The sequence below is a fragment of the Cicer arietinum genome, chromosome 6 (assembly GCF_000331145.2).
Source record: "Cicer arietinum cultivar CDC Frontier isolate Library 1 chromosome 6, Cicar.CDCFrontier_v2.0, whole genome shotgun sequence".
Taxonomy (NCBI): domain Eukaryota; kingdom Viridiplantae; phylum Streptophyta; class Magnoliopsida; order Fabales; family Fabaceae; genus Cicer; species Cicer arietinum.
This window is the reverse complement of record NC_021165.2, coordinates 29270887-29297370: the sequence shown is the minus strand read 5'-3', so window position 1 is coordinate 29297370 and position 26484 is coordinate 29270887. Positions and strand designations below refer to the sequence as shown.

At 32.7% G+C, this 26484-nt stretch overlaps 3 protein-coding genes and 1 long non-coding RNA gene across 8 annotated transcripts; 1 reads left to right on the top strand and 3 right to left on the bottom strand.

The window, feature by feature from the left end:
- Positions 1-550: 550 nt before the first annotated feature.
- LOC113787175 (uncharacterized) lies at positions 551-2261 on the bottom strand. The gene is made up of 2 exons (XM_027335881.2): positions 871-2261; positions 551-782 (listed from the first exon to the last, which is right to left on the bottom strand). Exons 1-2 carry the CDS (start codon positions 1846-1848, stop codon positions 669-671), a joined length of 1092 nt encoding a protein of 363 aa, XP_027191682.1. The 5' UTR covers positions 1849-2261; the 3' UTR covers positions 551-668.
- A 102-nt stretch (positions 2262-2363) lies between these two features.
- On the bottom strand, positions 2364-12740 carry LOC105852402 (uncharacterized). Of its 5 annotated transcripts, XR_012163460.1 has the most exons (8): positions 12602-12740; positions 11374-11507; positions 10214-10356; positions 4561-4631; positions 4005-4472; positions 3494-3552; positions 2965-3049; positions 2364-2872 (listed from the first exon to the last, which is right to left on the bottom strand). It is a non-coding gene; the product is annotated as an uncharacterized lncRNA (long non-coding RNA). The 5 variants fall into 5 exon arrangements; XR_012163461.1 differs by lacking the exon at positions 4561-4631; XR_012163462.1 differs by lacking the exons at positions 4005-4472; positions 4561-4631.
- LOC101504298 (LIMR family protein At3g08930-like) lies at positions 12041-14087 on the top strand. The gene is made up of 3 exons (XM_004506686.4): positions 12041-12881; positions 13603-13712; positions 13812-14087. Exons 1-3 carry the CDS (start codon positions 12583-12585, stop codon positions 13958-13960), a joined length of 558 nt encoding a protein of 185 aa, XP_004506743.1. The 5' UTR covers positions 12041-12582; the 3' UTR covers positions 13961-14087.
- Positions 14088-14851: 764 nt separating this feature from the next.
- On the bottom strand, positions 14852-24422 carry LOC101504843 (uncharacterized). The gene is made up of 7 exons (XM_004506687.4): positions 24264-24422; positions 24105-24166; positions 22772-22905; positions 22119-22261; positions 16362-16433; positions 15535-15642; positions 14852-15277 (listed from the first exon to the last, which is right to left on the bottom strand). The coding sequence occupies exons 1-7, from the start codon at positions 24325-24327 to the stop codon at positions 15108-15110; spliced, it is 753 nt and encodes a 250-aa protein (XP_004506744.1). The 5' UTR covers positions 24328-24422; the 3' UTR covers positions 14852-15107.
- Positions 24423-26484: the final 2062 nt, after the last annotated feature.

Here is a 26484-nt window from a genome sequence, read left to right as displayed (position 1 = left end):
CTTCGACAATTTGGTCGTATGCAGTGCATCCCGCCTGATGTTCCTCTCAGGCCCAACAGTATAGATTGGGTGTGGCAGACTACTATGCAGTCATCTGTATCGGCGTTTCGAAGGCTATATCATGTTGCGAGTTTTCCTGGAGAGGTCACTGAGGACTATTATCCATGGTACATGTCTGTGTCACATCCTCTGATCATTCATCGGTCTACTGCACATGCGGGTACATCCTCTGACCATCCATCATTTGTTGCACATGTGGGTCCATCATCTGCTGCACATGCTGGTCCATCATCTTTTGACCGAGAACGTAGAGCAATTGAGCTTGTACGTAAAGCCATTAATTTGGTAGAGCCGTTTAGTGAAATTCGTGAGATTTTAAGTGAGTTAAGTCTTTTGTACAATAATTAGTAATTTGATATATTTTGTGTTATGTGTTATGTACTGTAATTTGAGATATTTTGTGATTATGTGATATGTTTAGTGATTTGAGATATATTGTGTTATGTGTTATGTTAATCCGCATTTATTTTAAGTTAATTCATAATAAAAGATACTGAAAATGATAAAACAAGATATTCTAATAATCCATAAACAGTGATATACAACATATTCTAATCTTCATTTAATGAAATACAAGATGATCTGATAAATGATGGATCAATGTGTTCTCAATGTTTCATACGTGCCGCATAAGCTACTTCCCAACTCTTTGTTGTGTCACTACAAAAGTCTTTCCATTTTTGTGACGTAGGTGGCAAAGGACAATCAGACTTCAATTTGATCTGAATAAAAAAAGGTTACAAATTAATTTATCTGAATAATAAATTTTTTAACATTAATTTAATAAACAACATTAAGCATTAATTGTACCTGTACCCAATGATTCTCGTTAACAAATCCAATTGCTAATAAAGACTGAACAAAAGTCTCTTTCGATGGTGATTTGTTTAGCGGGAAAAATGTCATATTCAGATTACGAGACAACGACACCAATATGACATTATATAGTGTTGCTATCACGTAACCCAAGTCTGGTAAAGACATCCACTTATCTTTTCCTTGAGCACCCAATTTTGATATTTTCAATGAGTTGCGCACTGATTCAACATTGTCATCAAAAACATTAGAATAAACATCTTTATGTAGACCAATCTCTTGATCCAATTGTGATCGAACTAAAGCCCAAGATTCTTCGGTCCAACCTAGCAACGCTGCAATTGCACGAAACCCACAATTTCCATCAGCCACAACATCTACTATGTCCTCAATATACGGACGTATATAAGTAAGAAATTGTGTCTTAAAAGAATGCTGAGATGATTGAGATGGTTGTCTTGCCGTTGCAGATTCTTGATAGGCATCAACATACTCCCAATATGAAGGATCACGAGGAGTATCAAATTCTTTTTTCTTTTTACCAGCTCCTTTGGCTCTCACTTTCTCTGGTGGCGCAAGTATTGATGTGGTATGTGAAAATACAACTTCACGCACCTTTGCCTTGAATATCCTTTGACTTATAATATCGTGTTTCTTCATGTACGCTTTCATTGCTTCCAACTCTTCAGAAAAGTCATAATCTGATAAAGATTCTTCATCCTCTAATTCATGTTCAATGCTTATTTGTTTCCAAAAATCATGAATGTTATCTAAAAGGATAACATTACCATATATCTGCAACTTAGCCAACTCACAAGAACATGGTAATCCATGAGTTGTTCTAATTGAACAACCACATTTTGTTTTGTTAGTACCTACAATCTTCACCCTTTCCAACTGTTTATCAATTTCTTTCATACATTTTCTTGATACACAGTGATGTAGATTTTGAAAAAATTGTGAATTATACATGTGCTCAACTAGGGATGGGAATAGGCTAGGCCGTCCGACAGGGGCCTATGGCCTGGCCTACTTATGGTCTGGTCTGGCCTGGCCTGTTTAATAAAAAGGTCAGGCTCAGACTGTTTTTAAAGCCTAATTTATATAAATAGGTCAGGCTCAGGCTTGTAAAAAAGCCTATTAGGCCTGACAGGTCGGCCTATATATATTTTATATGTATTCCATTCTCTATTTTTTCTTCTTCTAATTTCCATTACACTCACTCCAACAAACATGTATGAAAACAACATATTTTTTATAAAAACCGATACTATTTATTTGTTATTTTATATTTTATAAAAACCAATACTATTTATTTGTTATCTTTATATATATTATTAGTATATAAATTTAGAAACCCTAATTGTTTATTATTACTGAATATGAGTTTGAAATCGATATGTGTAGAGCATCATGTAGCTATAGATAATTGTTTATTTGTTACCTTTATATATATATATATTATTACTAAATATGATGTTGCACGAGAGGATTTGTTTGAGAGGTAATAATCGGAGTTTGTTTGAGACCATTTGTTTGAGAGATAATAATGCGTGCGTTTGTTTTAATAAAAAATTTATTCTTTTAAACCAAAAATCATTTTTTAGGGTTTAAATGGTGTTTGTTTCATTTTTTTTTTAAATTATTTTGTTAGAAAAATTATTTTTAATGTGAATAAGGCTTTTAAATTGGCTTACAGGTCAGGCCATGATAGGCTGTAGGCCAGGCTCAGGCCGGAAAAAAAGCCTATCATAGGCCGTAGGCCAGACTTAGGCCTCAAAAATTCATCGTAGGCCAGGCTCAGGCCTTTCAAAGTTTGGTCTGGCCTGGCCTATTCCCACCCATATGCTCAACGTCCTTGATGGTTTTCTGAAAAGAAGATTGAATGATACATATTTGGTTCTTCAACATCATATTCACTGCATCCCAACTTTTACACAAATCATCAAAACTAGTTTGAAGCATGTTTTTCAATCTCCAATGAGCAGACTCAACTCTACAAATAAATTAAATAACACAAATTAAAACAAATCACATAAACTAGTAAATCATGTTTGCTAAAACAACACAATTCATATTTAAAAATACCTGTTAGATGTTGTGTTCCTCAAATGCATCACTCTATTGGTCCAAACGTTGACAAACCTTTCTTTGTAAGGTGTTAACCATGAATCTTTCACATAATCAACAAAAAGAATAATATCGGCACACAATAGCTCAAATTGTTGCAAAGGATGATCATATTCTTCCACACTAGTTGAATAGACAATCTTTTTTCATAAATCCATTACTTCTTCTTGTCTATCCCTTTTGACATATTGTTTGCATTTTGACCCAACATTTTTTTCAATATGAAAACGACATAGCAAATGTATTGAAGTAGGAAACACAACATTAATCGCATTCATCATGGCAAGATCTCTATCAGTCACAATAACTTTCTATCCTTTTTGACATATTGTTTGCATCTTGTCCCAACATTTTTTTCAATATGAAAACGACATAGCAAATGTATTGAAGTAGGAAACACAACATTAATCGCATTCATCATGGCAAGATCTCTATCAGTCACAATAACTTTAGAAATCAAAGACTCAGATTTGAACAACATTCGTACCTTTTCAAATGCTCAGATGAAGTTATCCTGTCGCTCTTTTTCCAAATAAGCAAACCCAACTGAAAATGTCAAACTACTAGATGTGAGACCGACTATTTCAAGTAATGGTAACCGATATATGTTTGTTTTGTATGTGCAATCACATATCAAAACAAAATGAAATGTGTTTAACAACTTTATACAATCAGGATGCGTCCAAAAAATATCTCTCAAAATATCAGAATTTTCCCATCTTCTTGTCCAATGCACATAATTTTCTTGTACCTAACTGAAAATGTCAAACTAGTAGAAGTGACACCGACTATTTCAAGTAATGGCAACCGATATCTGTTTGTTTTGTATGTGCTATCACATATCAAAACAAAATGAAATGTGTTTAACAACTTTATACAATCAGGATGCGTCCAAAAAATATCTCTCAAAATATCAGAATTTTCCCATCTTCTTGTCCAATGCACATAATTTTCTTGTTGTATTAACTTCAACAGATGCTGCATTTCTGTGTACGAACCTCTCAATGATGATCGATAAGTATTTCATGCTTTATATATTTGACTGGGAATAGTGACATTGGTTTCATTTCTCACTTTCAAAGCATTTAGAATGAATCTGGGTGCAAGCTTATACTTTGTCATATCATTGACAAATTTCCTCTCTTCTTCGTTTAAACGCCCCAAATAAGAATGACCGGTTACAGTATCAAGTAATTCATGATTGTGTGTCCCACAACGAACACTAATTTTCCATCCTTCACCGATACTTAATGGTACACATCTAAGAGTAAATGTACAGTTTTCCTTATGAGAGCAAGTTACTGATTTTTTTTATTCTGTCGACCTCTTTCGCATCCCAAAATCAATTTGTCTTTTCTTCCCCTAATTCTGTTTGTTTTATCTAATCGAATGGTAATAATTAAAATTTTATTTTGTCTTCCAATGGTTTTTGCTCATTCAAATACAACTTCTCGAGAAGAAAATACCTACAAAATACGTTTCAAATAAAACATTAACTATATCGCTATAATAAAAATTTAATCGGTGATGAATCATCAGTAGTAATAATAATACCTGATTAGTGGTGAATTTTTCTGTAGAATCTATAACATTTTTTGAAGCAGAAACATCAACTCTACTCATATCTAATTTCAAAATTAGTAACAAATTTAATTAAAAGTAATATTCTAAATATTGAATTTAAAAAAAAAATTAAAAATAATTTCTAACATAAATATTGAATTTAAAAAAAATTAAAAAACATTTCGAAACTTTGACTTATTGTAAAAAGTTCGAAATCTAATTTTCGAAAATCTTAAAAATTCGAATAATAATTTCGAAACTTTTGTGAAAAGCCAAACTTTCGAAGCACATTTTCATTTCGAATATACATTTCAAAAGTTTCGTGAAAGGCCAAATATTCGAAGCATTATTTTATTTCGAAACTTTCAAATGCAACCAAATATTCGAATAATGTCCATTTCGAAAATTTGGTGTTTATCCAAATTTTCGAAAATTTGTATTTTTTTGAAAGAAATTGCATTTCGAAGGTTTTAAAATAACAAAAGTTTCGAGTAACTTACTGAAATGCATTTCAAAACTTTTAAACTTTCGAATCCTACATTATTTTTCAAAATTTTCGAAGGTGGTGGGGTGTGAAATCAGAATGGTAATTTTTTTATGTTTTTATACTGTTTTACAGAGGGGTATAATAGTCTTTAAAAAATATTGGGGGTGACAGGTAAAATTGGGAGGTGCCTGGTACAAAACTCTAAGATAAATTTGGTGAAGAAAACTTACGATAGACCAAAAAACTAAACGTATAATAATTGTTCTCTTTACTTTTTATACCATAATTTTGCATACATCTCTATAATTTAAAAAACTAACAATAAAAAACATAATCATTATTACAAACTTAATTTCATATTAAATTATTATTGAAAATCATTACACTTAAATACATCACAATATATTTTAATTACATTTTATTAATTACAATATCTTTTTATTTTTTGTTTCAAAGTAAAGAAAAAAATTGATTTTTATTAAAAAAATAACGTAACAAAAATGTAATAATAATAATAATAATAATAATAATAATAATAATAATAATAATAATAAAAGATATGAGATGTCTTTTCACGGATTGTATCTTTTTATTTTTGTTTTAAAGTAAAAAAAAAAATTAATTTTTGTTAGAAAACAACTTAACGCAACGGTATGTGAACAAAACAGAACGCGATGATGATGAAGCAGTTAAAAAATCTACTCGTGCATTGTCAGATTTGTCGCGACACAAAGTTCATCAATGATTGGAGTGAGTGATGTGGTACGGCGAGTGAGGATGAATTTCATCCGGCAGCAGCGACCATTAATTCTAATCTTAAGAGAAAAACTATTTATTCGTTGTTATGTTTTTTTTTTTTTTTTTGAGTTATTTGATAAAGACGTGATATGAGTTTTATGTTATATTACAATTGAGTGAAATTTATTTTCTTAGTGATTGATTTATAAAAATTAATTAGTTATATTTTTTTTTAGTATTTGTGTTGCAAAGAAAAAAAAATTAGGTACAGACTGCCTTAGAAAAATAAAAGTTTAACATGAGTTTATTTTTTACATAAACAGAAAGAAAAAATAAAATAAAATAAAAACTAAACTATACTTTTTAAGAGATGCAATACAAAGACTAATAAGAAGAAAATTAGAGAAACAATAAGAAACTGATACCTTATTACTGAAAATTGGTTTTGCTAGACAGATTTTTCCAATATCAAATTCTTTGCTCCTTTTTTGTCTTCTATTATATCTTTTTTCTTTTGTCTTTTACTCGCTCTTTTTTCCTACTCTTGCTGACATCCATTATAAATATTTATCTATCTTTATTTTTAATATTTATGAAAGACAAATATTTCTCCCATGTTTTTTTATGCACTGGTGGCTAATATTGATAACTATTATTTTTTTTTTTTATATTTATTGCTGATAAATAATTGTTCTGTAATATTTTTTATGTATCAATAATAAATATTTATCTCGTAATTTTTTATATTTATCATTGATAAATATATGTCACATGTTATTTTTGTGTATCCTTATAAATATTTATTTTAATATTTATCAGTGACAAATATTTTTCTTAAGTTTTTGTATATATCAATGATAAATATATGTCTTGTTATCTTTTATATTTATCACTTACAAATAGTTGTCAGTGTCTTTTTATGTATCTACTATAAATATTTATCTCGCGTTTTTTAAATATTCATCAATAATAAATATTTATCTCATATTTTTTATATATCAATAACTAATATTTGTCTCAAATTTTTAGCATCCGTTAAAAATATTTATTATGTAGTTTTTATATTTATTATTGACTGACCTCAAATAATATCTTAATAACAATTTTAACAATTGTAGTTTGTATTGTACACATATTTTATTGCCCTAAACTTGTTTTAAGAAATTTGGTGCACATGAATTGATTCATCTGTTTTATAAATCGATTCATGAAAATCTTTTTAATTCGAGATGAATCGATTCACACATGACATAAATCAATTCATGATTAATCCTACTGTTTTATAACACGCATGAATCGATTTATACTTAAACTTGAAACGATTCACACAGACACAAATTTAGTTTTGGAAATGTATTAAGTTGTGCTTTTGTATTTGACTATTAACCAATAAATATCATTCATCTCAGAAATTTCATTTCAACGTATATTATTCATCTCTTTCGCTCTAAATTTCAATCTAGATTACATAAGTTTTCTTATACACTTTTTTGGTATAAGAATTCTTTTACCTTTTTCTTAATGAGTTTTCATAGTATGAGAGTTTGAGGTATTAAGTTATACGCTTTAACGCTTTAAGAGAGAATCAGTGTGTCATGTTGTTCTTTTGAAGAATGTTCCTTTCTTAGTTTAGAACCCTAGCTTTTGTAGTCTTGGTAGGAAAACATCCTATCAACTTTTTTAGAAAATCAATCTTAATTATGCATCACATTAGATGTATCTAAAGATTACTTTTGAAATTCTTGGAATTGTATCGAAATAATTTGGAAGTCAATTTTACATTGATGAATTCATTCATTATTGCCCTAAACTTGTTTTAAGAAATTTGGTACACATGAATTGATTCACCTGTTTTATAAATCAATTCATGAAAATCTTTTTAACTCGAGATGAATCGATTCACACATGACATAAATCAATTCATGATTAATCCTAGTATCTCATAACACGTATGAATCGATTTATACTTAAACTTGAATCGATTCACACAGACACAAATTTAATTTTGGAAATGCAATAAGTTGTGCTTTCGTATTTGACTATTAACCAATAAATATCATTCATCTCAGAAATTTCATTTCAACGTATATTATTCATCTCTTTCGCTCTAAATTTCAATCTAGATTACATAAGTTTTCTTATACACTTTTTTGGTGTAAGAATTCTTTTACCTTTTTCTTAATGAGTTTTCATAGTATGAGAGTTTGAGGTATTAAGTTATACGCTTTAACGCTTTAAGAGAGAATCAGTGTCATGTTGTTCTTTTGAAGAATGTTCATAATATATCAAATTTTATAATGGTCGCTATTATTTTATGTTTGCCATTATTTTATTTTTGTTTATGAAATCTTAAATTTTTCAAAAAATATATATATATTTACGCATTCATAATTATTAATTTAAAAAATATAAAATATAAAATAGATATAAAAGTGATATAACAAAAAGTTAATACATATTGACACTAGTCTTATTTCTTGAAACTTACAATTATAAGAATATTAATGTAGATAATACAAAATGGTACACAATGAATTAATTAATTAATTAATTAAATGAAAAAAATTCTTATTGTGTTCTTGTTATTGTTATAATACAAAAAGAATTAGACAAAACTTTTGAGTTTAAAACAATAGCAAAAATACAACCTTCTGCAATCGGAGAGACAAATGAAGAGAAATTTAGCTCATCCAAAACCTGCTTTGTTTTTTCAAACATAAAAAGTGAATAAACACATTTAGATAAAAACAAATAAGTTACAACCGATAATGCATCAGATGTGCAAAGAAACTTAAATTATGAAACATAATAAATAAAAAATTTATAAAAAAAAAATTAATAAAGAAGTACTAGAGCAGAAAACCAACTAAACAAGTGAAAAAACTCTATAAATACAATTTCATAAATTTTCAAAAGGGAGAGACTTTTGGAGAAGGAGATATGATACTAATTCTCCTTAAAAAAACACACATAAAGAAGAAGAAGAAGAAGAAAACAAATATAGGAGCAGTAAAGAAAAAAATAAAATCAAAAGAATCAAGATATTATTTTTTTGTATAATAAATATGTTTCTTCATTATTATCACCTTATAGTCATAGTTATTATTATATATAGAAAAAAATGTACATAGTTTTTAAATTTGGGCCAATTTTTTTTAACACTAAATAAAGATGAAAATAAACTTTAGAAAAATTCAAAGATCAAACATTTTTTATTAAGCACAAATAAAAAATAAGTAACAATGAAAGATTTGACAAAAATAAAAATCTTTTTTCTCTTTCTATTTTTTTTCTCTTTTTCTTTTTCTTCCTCCCTCCACGTGATCTGTTTCATGCAACTACCCCACGCCTTTGATCTTTTCTTTTGTTGCTCCCCAATCCCCACACCCTCTTGTCTTCTCGTTTTTACTTTTTAGAACTTTTCCCTTTGTATTTTCTGCTCCACACTCCCTCTTTTCTTTTGTTTCTACTTTTTAGTATTTTTCCTTTTGATTTTTTCTTTTCTGCTCCCCACCCCTTACTTTTTAGTACATAGTTTCTTTTCTTTTCTTTTGTTTGTTGTTTTTATATTTACTTTCTTTCCATTTTAATTATATATTAAAATTAAGTTTTTAACCTAAGTCAATTTATTCTTAGTTTTATGTCTTTAACATTCATATTTATAACAAGTCCAATTTATATATATATATATATATATATGAATGCATATATATATATATAAACAATGATTACATTAGATGATATAATTATTGTCGGATTGAAAGAGTCCTAAACAAGCAAGTACTTACATTTCATACCATGTTAATTCTAAGAGTAATCATCTCCTAAATTAGAGCTAATCACGTTGATCAACCTACAACTCAATAACATCTTGGGGCCGGTTTGGATTTGCTTGTTTGAGTTTATTTATTAGTATAAATACCCGTGAGACTGTTAGAGAGAACTTATAAAAATAGCGTATGACTTCTCCATTAACAATTTTCAGCTAATCTATAAGATTTCCAATATAGACTATGAAAACTGTTTATAACTTACATAAAATCAGTTTCTTTATTTTATCATGTTATAGAAATAGTTTATACTAAGCAATTATATGATAAGTGTTTATGCTATAACCGATTAATTACATTGTTTATCCAAACGTGGCCCAAATACTAAATATTATCCATGTTCTTATTTCTAACAGATTATTATACATGTGCTTATTTATAGCAACCCCTCTTTGGAGCATATATGTTATATATACGAATTACGAAGCCTATTAAAGCTAAGTCAATGCAAGTCCCTATAAGGAGTAAATAAACATCAGAAAACAGGTCGCCTAGAGAATTTGACTAGAAAACAGGTCGCCTAAACAATAATTAGCATCTCTATGTTTGAGCAACAAAAGATGACTAGAGAATTTGAAAGAATACTCACGTTTTATATGAGGAATGACAGGTAAATCATTTGTGCGACAGTTGTGAGCTATAATCTCCTGTATTACTTGATCATCATAGTCTGAAGTTGTAATATCGAGACTATATAATTATATAATTTTCGAAGAAATATGGCCAAAGCACCTGTGCCATTGAAAATGGATGTAGCATGAGCAAGACAAAACATGAAATCAAAACATGTTAACACTTAATACATTTCTATAAGAGCATATCATAGAATCAAACTGCATACTAGTGCAAGCAATTATTTGTTATATTTGAACACTAGACATTACAATTTCCCTTTAATTATAACCTAATTTAAGATATTAGAAAAATTGTAATTGTAATTGTAATGATGGCATCTTTGTTTATATCTCTTTATTCTGATACTAAGCAAGCTAGTGAATAGTACCAAACTTTACTTCCCTTGTTTTCATCCGAACCCTTGTTGTTGAAAAACAAACCCATGTTCCTTTGCCGCATTGATTACAACTTGCAAGTGTTTTTGAAAATAAAAGTGGGTCCTTCAAAGTTTATACAAAAATGGGTCCTTCAAAGTTTATACAAAAATGAAAGTGGGTCATTCAAAGTTTATACAAAAATGGAAGTGATCATTCAAGTTAAACCAACCCCTCCACGTTCACAAAGAAATAAGAAAAAACAAACACAAACCGCAAGACACAACAACATAAGATAGAAACCTCCACTCCGTTGTTCAGTACAGCCTGGTTATAAAGCACCAAGAAGAACCTCCCACACTTTCACAGCACTAAAAACAGAAACCTCTGATTTCCACTAATACCCCTCAAACTACATTCTCATCATCCCCCAACCAAGGGACACAAATGTAATTGCACGTAGACCAGTGTTGTCAATTGCGGATCGCAAAAAATAACGATTTGTTTAAATTTTGCTACGTTGCAATGCTATAGCACCGCAATAGGCAATAACAGTTATTTGACAACAATTTGAACTAAATAGTGTATTACGGAGATATAATGATTTTTTCAAATTCCTCTATGATATGGCGGCTATTTTAGAACACTAACAATAAGACGTATACAACAAGAGATCACTTTCAAAAATTATAAAAAACAATTATACACCTTGCAAATTATAGCTTATATAAATAAACTGATGTGCAAGTAATTGAAGTACCTCCCCAACTTAATGGTACCCCGTCCTTCAATGCATGATTTGTGTTGAACTAACCATTCGGCAAATGCAAAAGTTCCTGGCTAGAGTAAATTAGCATTCAGCTGATGAAAAGAAAACACTCGGATAATCAATTCCTGCGTAAAAAATAATGGCATAAAGCTATTCAGAACCAATACAATGTTGATGGCACAGATGTCAACCGCAAATCGCATAACATAGTGGTTTGTTCAAAATTTAAAATTACACTAGCGACAGTGTTATAGCGGTTGTTTGACAACATTCTATAGAATCTATACTAAATAACATATTGCGGAACAATAGTGATTTGTTTATAATGCCACCATAACCACTATTTAACAAGCACTGGTTGATGCTAGCATGTCAAACAGAAACAACATGATAGCCTAAGCATATCATTGAAACATACTGCATACTATTGCAAGCAACTATTTGTTTAATTTGAACACTAGATATTACTATTTCACTTTAATTATAACCTTAATTAAGATATTAGAAAAATTGTAATTGTAATTGTAATTGTAATGATAATATCTTTGTTTCTATCCCTTTATTCTGATACTCGGAAAGCTAGTGAATAGTACCAATCTTTACTTCCCTTGTTTTCATCCGAACCATTGGTGTTGAAAAACAAACCCTTGTTCCTTTACCGGCGCATTGATTACAACTTACAAGTGTTTTTGAAAAAAAAGTGGGTCCTTCAAAATTTATACAAAAATGGGTCCTTCAAAGTTTATATAAAAATGAAAGTGGGTCATTCAAAGTTTATACAAAAATGGAAGTGATCCTTCAAGTTAAACCAACCCCTCCACGTTCATAAAGCAATAAGAAAAAACAAACACAAACCGCAAGACACAACATAAGATAGAAACCTCCACTCCGTTGTTCAGTACAGCCTGGTTATAAAGCACCAACAAGAACCTCCCACACTTTCACAGCACCAAAAACAAAAACCTCCGATTTCCACTAATATCCCTTAAACTACATTCTCATCATCCCCCAACCAAGGGATAAAAATGTAATTTCAACCCCACCATCCCCAAACCACCACTCCCAGACCACCACAACCAAAAAAGAGAAGAAAAAAAAGAAAATGATCTTCATTCTTTCATTCCCAAACCGCCAACCTTAATTTCAAACTGAAACCCTAAATCCCCAATTCTTCAATCGATCAATCAAGATCCACGAAGAATGGGAGATTTCAACTTACCTCTAGTAATCGTAGCGATCGTGTTCCTCTTCAATGTCTACCTTCTTGTGAACTACCAACATCCCGATGACGTTAAGCAAACTTACTTCCCCAAATTCGTCGTCGTTTTGGGTCTCTCCGTTATTCTCATGCTTCCGGCGGACGTGGCTAATCGTCGTGCTTGTCGACACGCGTTTTATGATGGCGTGTGTAAACTCACGCTCCCTTTCAAAGATCTTTGGCTCGCTATTTATATCGTTGATGCTATTCTTGTCTTTTATGTTATTCCGTACCATTACAAGTAAGTGCATTGCATCTTTCAATTAATTAACTAATTTTTAATTTTAATTATTTGTCCAAAATCAAGTTGAAATAATCATGGCATTAGTATACAGGGCACCTTTGTTTACAACTTTGCTATCTAAACTTTTAAACTTTATTTGCTATTCACACCGTCAAATTTTCATAAAATTATAATATTTAAAATATTTTTTACTATTTCAATCATTTTTAAATTTTATTTTTTTCTTTATCACCATCACTCACTCCTAATATCTCACATTTACATTAGATACTCATAGTTCACACTTCTAACTCATTCATTCACAACTCACACCCCTCACTCTAGATTTATTTAATACTTTTATAAAAAGTATGTTGATATTATAAATGAGGAACTATTGGATATATGATCAACGTTAAAATTGATAAAAGTTTATAAATAAAAAATTAATGAAATTAATTATAATAATCTTAAAAGAAGTTATGAGTGACAGTAGATAATTAGTTCAACTAAGGAAGTGGAAAACATGGTAATTTAGAGAAACTAAACAAAGATGAATTCGTGAGACATTATATGTTCGTTGATTATAAGAGGAAGTTAATATTGACATGCAACTATCACTATGAAATTACTCTTGAAATTATTCTTGTTATTTCACTAGGAAGAAGATTTCTTATTTTCTAACTACTGTTACATTTCGCATGTATTATCTTAACTAAGTTTTTGAAAACTTTGCCAGATTTGTTGTTTATATGGCATGGATTGCTCACATCGTTATCTATCTATTAATTGATCCTCCTCTTTCTCTTTTTCTGAATGAAGTTTTCATCAAGCTTGACGATATATGGGGTAAGTTGAAAATCTTTGTCTTTCTGCTCATTCCATAAGCAATATGTTTTTATTTTCATTTTGTTATTCGTCATAATTTATATATGTTGCTTTGATTAGGTCATATGGGTAATGCTGCATTTGCATTTTTCTGCTTCTACCTTCTCCTTGCAAGAGTAAGTGAAAATGACAACATGAAACAGATCAACGAAATTGAGCCCTTAAAATGTAAGAAATATATATGGAGTTCGATGAAAGAAAGAGTCTGATGGAACAAAATGCAAAGTTAGTTTAAATATGCATCAAAAGATTATTAATAGTTGCTCCACCATCAACCCTGAGCAAAAACTCATGTTTCTTGGATTCATCAATACTAGAATCTTTATGCATTGAGTCTATGACATCTTTAACTTGAAAACATATGCTTTCAAGAATGGCTCGAGCAATGTGAGCCTTACTTGTATACCTTGTAATTCCCATACAAACTCCTCGAGCACGCCACCATTGAGCAAACAATCCATTAAAAGCAGGAACACCTTTGTTAAAGTACAGTGTAATTAATTTGGTTGGTGAACTAAGAAATACCTAAACAATTTCAAAAAAGAGATTGATAGTTAAAATCCAAAAAACTAACGTAACCATTAATTTAATTACTAACATTTCCCATATTTCCGTATTAAAAAAAATATCTTTGTTAAAATACTATTTTTACCAATATTTGAAATTTTGAGACTTCAAAGGTAATTTAATTAAGATTTTAATTGAACCTTTGTGTATAGCTCACAGCCCCAAACATATAGATATTCTATGGATTAAAAAATTTCTCCGTCAAAAAATATATATACATATAAAATGCATCAAAAAGAAATAGTTATTTTGGCCGAGTCTCACAGTTTCATCGCATGACTGGTCTATCGAGCAACTCAACTTGGTCATATCACATGTTTTTGGTACAACTGCTCGGTTTGAATCGATTCATGATTAATCTTGGTGTTTCAAAACACATATAAATCGATTTATACTTAAACTTGAATCGGTTCACACAAACACAAATTTAGTTTTGTAATGCATTAAGTTGTATTTTCTCATTTGACCATTTACCAATAAATATCATTCATCTTGATGAGTGTTCATACTATGATATTTTATGAGGTATCAAGTTCTACGGAGAAAAAGTGTGTTATCTTTTTCTTTTAATAAGTGTTCATAGTGTGATTGTCTACCAAATCACAAATGTATCCTTAATGGGACACTTTATAATGGGTTTGATTACCATTAGTTACTATGAACTGCAAATTAAACTACTGAAGCTAACTATGACCTTGAAAAAAACTTGTTAATAGATCAGGCTTCCCATTTTCAACTCATTCTCCTCCGGGGCAAAGCTTGAATACTTTCTTTCATCAAGTGTTTGTGTTAATGTGATTTCTCATTTCCAACGGGACTTATGCAATATACACGCGATCCAATATGCTTCACTTCTAGACCAGCTTTCTTACAACCATCAAAGAAAATCGATTCGTCTTCCTTTCCAATTCTACGTCTCCAGCTCATCAGAAAGGCTGGCCAAGGCAACACTACATCTCCTGCAAGCACAAGACTCAGTAAAAGCTATAAAGCATTGGCATAGACACGAGCATCTGACATGACACGGTGATGATTCAAGAAAACAGAACTGATTATACGTAACCATAAGTGTCAATGTCGTATCAATATTGAATACCGACTCGTTCGGATAGTCAGACAGACCTTTGAATACGAAGTGTCGGTACTACATAGAGTAAGAGTGAAATCTTGAGAAACTAAAAAAGCAAGATAGTTCAAAGGATCTCTAGCAAGATACCATGGTTCTCATTATTCCCTGTTGGAGAAACTTTAGTCCTGTTTCTGTGCCTGTAACTTTTGAGAAGAAATGAAATGGTCTGTATCAAATTTGCATATTGTTTCACATCTACAAACATTTAAGATTTGAGAGAGAAGTTAGTTAGGAATTTCTTCCACCTGTAATAATCTTTCTTTTCTCTTAGAAAGAAAGGAAAGAGGAAATGAATCCTAAAGAGAACAATTCGAAGAAACAATGATCATATAAACATTCACTAAATATTTTAGCAAGAGTTTTCATTTAGGTAATGGTAAACAGTAACCACCAAGTGACAGCTTAAAATAGATGGACATTGCATATAAAATTGCAAATAATAAAAAAGATATTAACCATTAGAGTATGTAGAAATTGCACTTCCCTCCCCTGAGGTATGCTTAAATACCACATACACCCCTTTCTATTTTTTAAACAAACACTCACTACCCTTATTGTTGGACAAACGGCACTCATCTCTCCTTAGGATTGTTAAAATGATACCCTCTCTAGTTTATAGCGGTGAGTGTAACTGATGGAATGAAAGTATCTTTTACAAAACAGAGGGTGTGTCATTTAGACATATCTCCGGGGATGAGTGCCATTTTCACCAAGGAGTGAGCCGACCTCCGGGGATGAGTGCCATTTTCACCAAGGAGTGAGCCGACGAAGCTGTAGTTTTACTGGTTTAAGGCCAATAATGACTTAGGCTGTTCCTTAATGGATAAATTGCATTAGTTATAATATATTGAATTAATATTTATTTAAGAAAAAATGGGTAACCAAGACAGTAAATAAGAAGATAATAATCTTACACAATAAGATGTCACTTGCAATGATCAGGTCCCAATCAGGGTCAGGATTTGGAAACTTGTATCCCCAGGTGTCTGAAAACACAAACACAAGCACATTTAGTAGTTCTTCTTAAATTTAGAAGGAATAATATTCTTTCTTATATTTTTATGAGGTCACTGGACCTATATATATACATGAGCCTGCAGCTTATTTTAGGAAATATGGACAGCTAATTTTAAGGAAACAAGGAATCACAGTTTTGACACTCCCCCTCAAGCTGGTGAATAGGTGTTTTCCATTCCCAGCTTGGATATAATTCCTTCAAAGTTAATGCAGTTCAGCCCCTTGGTGAGTATGTCTGCAAGTTGATTCTGAGTGGATACATATGGTGTGCAAATCATGCCACTGTCTAGTTTTTCCTTGATAAAGTGTCTGTCAACCTCTATATGTTTAGTTCTATCATGTTGCACCGGGTTGTGGGCTATACTAATTGCAGATTTATTGTCACAATATAACCTCATAGGTTCATCCCACCTTATCTTCAAGTCTTCCAATATAATCTTTAGCCATAGAAGTTCACATATTCCGTGGGCCATTGCTCGAAATTCTGCTTCAGCACTCGATCTAGCTACTACACTCTGTTTTTTGCTATTCCAAGTTACTAGATTTCCAGCAAGGAAGGTGCAGTATCCAGTAGTTGATCTTCTATCTACCACCGACCCTGCGTAGTCCGCATCCGTATATGCTTCAAGACTTACACTCTTGTTTCGTTTGAACAAAATCCCTCTTCCTGGGGTCCCTTTCAAATACTGGACAATTCTAAGAGCAACTTGTAAATGTGCTTCCTTTGGTTGGTGCATAAACTGACTAACTAGACTTACAGCAAAAGCAATGTCTGGTCTAGTATGAGATAAGTAAATAAGTCTGCCCACAAGTCTTTGATACATTTCCTTGTCCACGGCAATATCCTCCTCCGCACTTCCCAACTTTATATTTGGGTCAACTGGAGTACTTGTTGGTCTGCAGGCTGTCTTCCCTGTTTCTTTAAGCATGTCAGTAATATATTTTTGTTGAGATATGAAGATTCCTTTCTTGGAATGGGCAACTTCAATTCCCAGAAAATATTTAAGTCTCCCTAATGTCTTGATCTCGAATTCCGTGGCAAGGCATTTACTTAGCACTTGCTGCTCCTTTTTGTCATCCCCACTAACTATAATATCATCTACATACACCAATAAAATTGTTACTCCCCCTGAAACTGAATGTTTGATAAATAATGTGTGATCCCCTTGGCTCTGTTTGTAGCCTAGACCTGTCATAACTTTGGTGAATCTTCCAAACCATGCTCTTGGGGATTGTTTCAGCCCATATAGAGCATTTCTTAGCTTGCAAACAGTTCCAACAGCAACCTGTCCATTGTAACCAGGGGGCAACTCCATGTATATTTCTTCTTCAAGGTCTCCATGTAAAAATGCATTCTTCACATCAAACTGCTGCAGGTCCCAATCATGATTTGCTGCTAATGACAATATTACTCTGACCGTGTTCATCTTAGCAACCGGGGGAAATGTCTCCAAGTAATCAACTCCATAGGTTTGAGTGAAGCCTTTGGCCACTAATCTTGCCTTGTAACGTTCAATGGTCCCATCAGCCCTGTATTTAATTGTATATACCCACTTGCATCCTACTGGTTTTTTCCCAATTGGTAGGGTGACAAGTTTCCAGGTCCTATTCTTGTTTAACGCCTCCATTTCCACATCCATGGCTTGTTTCCATTTCCTGTCAGATAATGCTTCAGATACAGAGGAAGGTGTGTGTGTGGAGTTGAGGTTTGTGAGAAAGGTTTTATGAGTAGGTGAGAATTTTTCAAAGGATAGGAAATTTGATAGTGGGTAAAGTGGTTGTTGGGTGCATGTTCTAGTTCTCTTTCTAAGGGCAATGGGTAGGTCTAGATTTTGGTCCACTTGTGCTTCTAGATTTTCAGAAACAAACTCATTAGAATCATTGGAGTTTATAGGATTCGAAGGTGTTACCTCATGCAGTGATGATGGGTTGGATTCTTGGACATTGCCAGATTCTAGAATGGCCTTTTCTCTCCTTGAATATGTCAGATTTTTCCCAAATTTTCCACCATTAGGTGCAGGTTCAGATGCAGGCCTTGCTGTTAGTTTAGGTGCAGGTGTAGGTGTAGGTTCTGCTGTTGGTTCAGGTGCAGGTCCTACTGTAGGTGTAGGTCCTGCTGTTGATTCAGGTGCAGGTCCTGCTGTTTGTTCAGGTGCATGTTCTGTTTTTCTCTCAATTTCAGGGACAGCAATGCCATTTGTCCCAATTTCAGGTCCAAATGTCATATTTGGAAGCATGAGAGTCTCATCTTCCTCTCTTACATTCTCCCCCTGAAGATGAGGCTGCTTGAAGTAGCTCTCTTGTTCGTTGAAGGTGACATCTCTTGACACATAGAATCTTTTTGATAGGGGGTGAAAACACTTGTATCCCTTTTGTGTGGTAGAGTACCCTAAGAATACACATTTGACAGCCCTAGGGACTTCCATTACTATGAACATGCACAAAAGATACACACCCAAATATTCTAGGTTGGAGTTTATTTGTAGGATCCAAGTGTAGGTAGAATGAGGATAGGACTTCCATGGGACTTTTTGAGTCTAAGATTTTAGTGGGTAACCTATTGATTAGGTAGGTGGCAGTAAGAAGAGCTTCCCCCCAAAATCTCTTAGGAACATGGTTTTGAAAAAGTAGAGCTCTAGTTTGATTTAATAGGTGCCCATTTTTCCTTTCTGCAATCCCATTCTGTTGGGGTGTGTTCACACATGAGGACTCATGGATTATCCCTTCCTTTTGGCAAAAAGAGTTTAGTACAAGGTTAAAGTAGTCCTTGGCATTATCAGACCTAATTCTTTTGATACCGACCCCAAATTGATTTTTAATCATTGAGACAAACTGAAAAAACACGGAGCTAACTTCTGATTTTTGTTTCAATAAAAAAACCCAAGTCACTCGGGTACAATCATCTATGAAGGTTAAAAACCATTTAGCACCTGAGATATTAGGAACATAAGCAGGACCCCATACATCAGTGTGAACAAGAAAGAAAGGGAAAGGACTCATTTTATTGCTAATGGGAAAAGGTACACGCTTGTGTTTAGCAAGCTCACACACCTCACAATGGAGACTCTCCACATTTAAATTTTTAAACAAGGAAGGGAAAAGCACTTTTACAACTCGAAATGAAGGGTGTCCTAGCCGACAATGGTATAGTTGAGCTTTCTCTTTATTGGTCATGGTAGATTCAGATATGAGAGAGCGGCTCTTGGTAGGCAGATTAGGATCGTCCATGTAGTATAGGTCATTCCATTCTCTCGCATGTCCAATCGTCCTCCCCGAGTTCTTGTCCTGCAGTATACAAGAGTTGCTATGAAAAAAAGCATTACATGAGAGATCTTTTGTGAGTTTTTGTATAGAAATCAGATTGGTGGACAGTTTAGGGACATGAAGGACATTTTTTAATGTTATGGATGGGCTTATTTGGACCTCTCCTTGTCCTGCTGCAGTTATAAGGGTTCCATCTGCCGTGGAAATTTTCTTGTTGCTAGGACATGGGGAATATGTGGAGAAGTATTTGGGTAGAGGGGGCATATGGTCAGTGGCTCCCGAGTCTAATATCCAGTAATGTGTAAATGGTGTATCTGAAACATTAAGCCCAAAAGAAAGTGGAAGCTTACCAGAATATGTTAAGGAGCATGTACCTGTGGGCTTCTCCAATTTACTAAGGAGGGATCTGACCCGTTCTATCTCTTCATGATTCAGCTGGACAGATTCTTCACTTTGTCCATTAGCAATGTATGCTTGCCCTTGCCCTCCTCTTTTTGGAGGGCCTCCTTTCGGCCCCCATTCTCGGCTTGGGGGTTTTCCATGTAATTTCCAGCACTTCTCTCTTGTGTGGCGCGGCTTGTTACAGTGGGTACACCAGACCTCCTCGTGTTTTTTTTCCATATTTGGAACCCCACTTTTCCTCTGGTTAGCAACCATGATTGTTCCTCTTTCAGCTATCATTGCGGAGCTTTCAGTGGTTGAGGTCTCCAGCATCAGTCCTCTCCTGCTTTCTTCACTCCGGATAATGGCTACCACTTCATTAAGCCCAGGGACTTTCTCTTTTCCCAGGATTTGGATTCGGACCTGGTCATATTCAGGATTCAGGCCTACCAAAAAATCATAGACTCTATCTTGTTCAATATACTCCTTAAGGATTGCTGAGTCTTCTGAACACTTTGCTTGTATAACTCGATAGTGGTCCAATTCCATCCATAGAGACTTGAGTTGATTGGCATATTCTGTAACTGATTTGTTTCCCTGTTTGGCAGCCACGGTTTTTACCTTTACATCATAAATTTGAGCAGCATCCTTGGCCTTAGAATAAGTTTCCTCTACTGCGTCCCAAATTTCCTTTGCTGATTTAAGGAACATGCATGTATCACTGATTTCTGGGACCATTGAATTCCATAGCCACGCCATGATCATGGAGTCTTCTTCGTCCCATGATTTGAACTTGGGATCTGTTTTATCAGGTGCTTTATCAGTCAGGTGACTGACTTTTCCTTTTCCTTTCAAGATGGTCCTAATGAGTTGAGACCATTTGAGATAATTCTTCCCATTTAACCGATAAGCAGAATGAACATTCTGCAATTCTCCAGCAGTCTAGGGTCTGTTCCCAGTTTCCAGAATAGGATTCATGACCTCAGCCATGACCAGGTGCGATCAAGGTAGAGAGAGTTGCGCTGCAATGAAGGCTGCAACAATGTTTAAAGGTAGCGCAGCAATGAAGGCTGCAACTTAGGGTTTACAGGCACGGTCAGAGGCTCCCAAGGATCAGGAGCTCTGATACCATCTTAAATTTAGAAGGAATAATATTCTTTCTTATATTATTATGAGGTCATTGGACCTACATATATACATGAGCCTGCAGCTTATTTTAGGAAATATGGACAGCTAATTCTAAGGAAACAGATCCCTGTGATTATGGGATTGATCCTAAATACACAAACCTAATAATAGCAAGATACAATTGTTACAGAAATATAGCAAATATAAAACTTCCTAAAATACATAAGGAGAATCACGGTTTTGACAGTTCTAAAGGAGAAAGTATTATGAGAATAAATAGTAAAACTAAGAGTACATTAAATTCTATAGAATTAGAGGAAAAATAAGTGAGTCTAAACAAGCAAATATTTACATTTTGTACCATGTTAATTCTAAAAGTAACCATCTCCTAAATTACAGCAAGTCAAGTTGATCAACCTACAACTCAGTAACATCTAGGGGCCTGTTGGGATTTGCTTATTTGAGTTTATCTACTGATATAAGCACTTGCGAAACTATTTGGGAGAGCTTATGAAAATAGCTTATGACATGTTCATAAGCAGTTGTCAGCTTATTTTCGTAAACTCTCCAAGATAGCTTATGAGAACAACTTAAAGTTTATATGAAAACCGTTTAACTTAATTTTATCTTGTTATACAAATAGCTTATACATAAACACATATATGATAAGTGCTTATGTTATAAGTGCTTTATTAAGTTGTTAAAACAAAGTTAATGCAAGGCCCTTGAAGGAGTCAACGAACATATCAGGAAACGAGTCATTGGAGTTAACAAACATGTAGTAATCTTACCTGAAGGCTCCTTTTCTCATTAAAAACGACAGTTAGCATTTATGTGTTTGAGCAATAAAAGATGACTAGATAATTTGAAAGAATACTCACGTTTTATATGAGGAATGACAGGTAAATCATTTGCACGGCAGTTGTGAGCTATGTTCTCCTGTATTTCTTGATCATCATAATCTGAAGTTGTGATATCAAGATTATATGATTTTTGAAGAAATATGGCCAAAGCACCAGTGCCACTGAAAATGGATGTAGCATGAGCAAAACAAAACATGAAATCAAAATATGTCAACACTTAATACATTTCTATAAGAGATGGAAGTTAGGTCTTCTATTCAAGAAGAGAAATGTACAACCAAGAGTGGTTATTCATAGATGCATGCAAATGACATGGGATCAAGTTAAGATTTTACAAGAATAGGAAAACTTTACATCATCCATGTTGTCAATTGCGGATTGCAGAAAATAACAGTTTGTTCAAATTCCACTATGTTGAAGTGTTATAGCATCGCAATAGGCAATAACAATTATTTGACAACAAATTGTACTAAATAGTGTATTACAGAGCAATAGCAATTTGTTCAAATTCTGCTATATTATAGCGCTATAGCGCCGCTATAAAGTCTATTTGACAACACTAACATAGACGTATATAACCAGAGGTCACTTTCAAAAATTATAAAAAAGAGTAATATACTTTGCAAATTATTGCTTATATAAATAAACCGATGTGCAAGTAATTGAAGTACCTCCCCAACTCAATGGTACGCCGTCCTTCAAGGCATGATCTGTGTTGAACTAACCATTCCGCAAATGCAAAAGTTCCTGGCCAGAGCAAATTAGCATTCAGTTGATGAAAAGAAAACTCTCGGATAATCAACTCCTGCGTAAAAGACAATGGCATAAAGCTACTCAGAACCAATACAATCTCAAGAACAAGAAGAGTTGAAGTTTACAGAGGTTTCGTGTCGCGAGCAAATTCACAGAACTAGCATGTCTAACAGTAACAACATGACAAACAAAATGACCATCTCAAGTTCTCAACAGAAACAACAACAGCAAATAGCACCTATTGGCTAAACAACAGCAGAATCCCATACTTCAGATGTGGGACTCGAGTCCTACAGATTAGTAATTTCTCTTTAATTATAGCCTAATTTCAGATATTACAAAAATTGTAATTGTAATGATGGCATCTTTGTTTCTATTCCGTATTCTGATACTCCGCAAGCAAGTAAATACTACCAACCTTTACTTCCCTTGTTTTCATCCGAACCAAGTACACTTAATCTTTTTGAAAAATGGGTGGATTGCCTAAACATGTGTGCAACACTAAGATCTTTATAAGAAAATTACCCACTACCTTTCAAAATTTTCAACTCTGTGGTAGAACACATCGGCTCAAAAACTTCACCTTTCATAACACATATCAAATTGCATTTCCATTGAGACAACATAACAATTAACATTTTAAATAAACTTCGTCAACTACAATCTAGAGACATCAGTGTTTTCTCTGCAACCACAACACGGCCACGATTGATGCCGCATCAACTGCGATTCTCTGCAATATCAAACATCAGGATGCAACCGCAGACGTGAGACCTTTATTACAATCTCATTGTTGCTCTATCAACAAGACTCTCTTGTTTTATCATTCTATCAACAAGACTAATAGTATGCAACACAATAAAACAAACAAACAAGAATGTCCAAGAGAGGCTAGCTCGGCGGTAAGATCTCAAGGGACAGTTTCAATCCTGTATGGGACAGTTGTAAAATGGCCATTAGGGCCACTGATTAATAATAATATTCCCCTTCCCCAATTTTTCTTTAAAAAAAAAATAAACAAGTATAAAACCCATTTCAATTCCAAACTCAACTCCGGTGAAGTAAATTCTAAATAAACAAGCATAAATAACATCCATTTAAATTCCAAATTCCTTCAAATTAAGCTAACTCCTTGAAATCGTACTCTCTATAAAAACTAAAACACTGAATTTAATAGACCCCAAAACAAAACACACATGAGGAATATGATAAAGCAGCAATCCAAGATATTATTAAAGATGAAAAGTTTACCATTCCAGGAAACTGATGCTTCCTCTCAACATAGGTTTCCTGAGTCTCTGCGTTTTCGTCAGCTGCATTCAGAAATATAACTTGTCAACGGATGAAACAAGAAGAAGCAAAGAGAGAGAGAGAGAGAGAGAGAGAGAGAGAAAGAGAGAGAGTACTGACTTTTCTGAATGTCATCATCATCTTCGGAGAAGAGCGATGATGCAGAGAATGTAGCAATTTCCATTTGTTAGTTCCTGTCTTGCCCGTCACTGGAATTAAATTTAGGTTCTTATAATTGCATTTTGTTAGTCCAATTTTATTCGAACTTTTAGATTTCTTAATAAATAAAATGCAAAAAATTTAGATGTCTATTTAAATAACATTCACGCTCTTTTTAATTTTTAAAATCCACTTATATTTTGTGTACTCTCTAAAATATTGTGCATAAAACATTTTGTTTATGCTACACTTTCTTCTTTATTTATCATTTATTAAAAAAATATTTATTTTTGCTACACTTTTCTCTTTACTTATCATTTATTAAAAAGATATTTGAATATATTTTGATTGTATCACTAAAAACATAATGATATCTTTTAGATTGTAAATACTAGAAGTATGATGGATCCTCTATAAATAAGTGAAAATTCTAAACAATAATATATGTAAGTGTCAAGAAAAAAAAAAGTTTGATACAGTTTTTTTAATAGTGAGTATAAATGAGGTGAATGCTTTTTTAAAACTAGGTGAAGTGTATGTGTGAATTTTAAGAGAATTCATAACAAGTGAATACAATTTCCCAAAAATATACTTGTTGAGAAAAAAGTGTATGTAGTAAATTAATTTTACATTGATAATCAATTAAAATTAATTATTAAAACTTTTTTTTTTATAAAATTGAAAATGCAAAATAAAAACTTAAATGACTGAACGAGGGAAAGACATCCCATCTTCAATCATCATCAAGGAGAACTAATACACTAGAAGAGAGAGTAGGTAGATCAACAATACTAAAATTCTCATTTAGATTAAGGTTAACTAGTTTATTTGCACAACGATTAGCCTCACGATAAATGTGAGTAACCACAATACTCAATTCCTCGTGATCCACAAGAGAGACGACTTTTTGGAGAAGAGATGTAAGATAGTCACTACTTGTTTTCCTTGACAGAAACTTGTTGACTACAATAAGATACTCCATTTCCATCCAAAGAGTAGGCAAACCCAAATTGCAAGTCACTCAGAAACCATGAACTAGCCCTAAACCCTAAACATAAAGGTATCTTGGCCGAGATTACAAAAGAAACTGCATATATAAACTCCTTTATGGTCTCTGATAAGTCCTCCTTAAGCAACAAAGTATATAGCGATATGATGAGAACCATCAATATTGAGTTTGATAGAATTAGCATCAAAAGGATACCATGTAACATGAATCTACCTCTTACGACCCTCTATAAAGGAAGAAGGGCAAAGATAAACATGTTAATGAATTGAAAAGAAAAAAAATCTATTAAAAGATTGTAAATATTGCTCAAGATCAAGTGGTGTTTCTGAGAAAACTAATGGTTCTTATCCATCCATAATATATTTACCATGATTCAAAACACTAGAGGCCAATGACCTACGATCGAACCAACATTGGTTATCATAAGATTAAAATCAATCAATTGAAAAAGTCTAAGGCTAAAAAAGGAACTTCATTGTTCATCCTCTATAGTAATAAAGTTATCCCAAAGATTATGTGCTACAATCGCTAAATATGCATAATGGTTTTCAAAGCTTGAGAGCATATGATGCAAACATCATTATCTAACATACCTTGATGATTTCTTTTGACATTAGTTAAAAGTTTTTTGTGCGAAAGCTTCCAAATAAAGATATGAATTCTCGGATATCCATTCCATTTCCACACCAAATTAAAATTAGGGAATTCATAAGTAGTAGAGTCTTTTGTGTACATAGCTTGATATGTGTCTGATTGATCCTGAACCATCATTAGAAATTAGTGTGGCAATAGTATAAATGGTTATTTAATGAAATGTACAATAATTTTACATTATCGTGCATCTTTATTATACTCATATTTGTTGTCGTAGCCTCGTAGTTATAATCTCAACTTACATTTTGTAGACCTAAATAGTGGTTTTTGGCACTAAGATATGGTGATTTATTACTACGTATGTAAATTTGAAGAGAAAATGTTACTCTTAAAAATCGCCATATTTAGAGTAAAATTTATGGGTTGAAATTAAAATTATAAGAAAAATAATACTTAAGAGGTACAAATATGTTCAATTTAAAAGAGGAGGCATAGTCCTTAAGCCCTAGCTCAACTAGCTAATGTCGAAATTGTTAGGTTAAACGTCGTATCTTGAGTTCGAACTCGTGACCTCACAGT

Coding starts and splice junctions, on each gene's coding strand:
- LOC101504843 (XM_004506687.4), bottom strand. CDS start 24,327: ATGGAAATTGCTACATTCTCTGCATCATCGCTCTTCTCCGAAGATGAT. Junction 22,262..22,771: donor CGTACCATTGAGTTGGGGAG/GTACTTCAATTA, acceptor ATCCATTTTCAG/TGGCACTGGTGCTTTGGCCA. Junction 15,278..15,534: donor AGGGAATAATGAGAACCATG/GTATCTTGCTAG, acceptor TTGTGCTTGCAG/GAGATGTAGTGTTGCCTTGG.
- LOC113787175 (XM_027335881.2), bottom strand. CDS start 1,848: ATGTATAATTCACAATTTTTTCAAAATCTACATCACTGTGTATCAAGA. Junction 783..870: donor ACGAGAATCATTGGGTACAG/GTACAATTAATG, acceptor TTTTTTATTCAG/ATCAAATTGAAGTCTGATTG.
- LOC101504298 (XM_004506686.4), top strand. CDS start 12,583: ATGGGAGATTTCAACTTACCTCTAGTAATCGTAGCGATCGTGTTCCTC. Junction 12,882..13,602: donor GTTATTCCGTACCATTACAA/GTAAGTGCATTG, acceptor AAACTTTGCCAG/ATTTGTTGTTTATATGGCAT. Junction 13,713..13,811: donor CAAGCTTGACGATATATGGG/GTAAGTTGAAAA, acceptor TGCTTTGATTAG/GTCATATGGGTAATGCTGCA.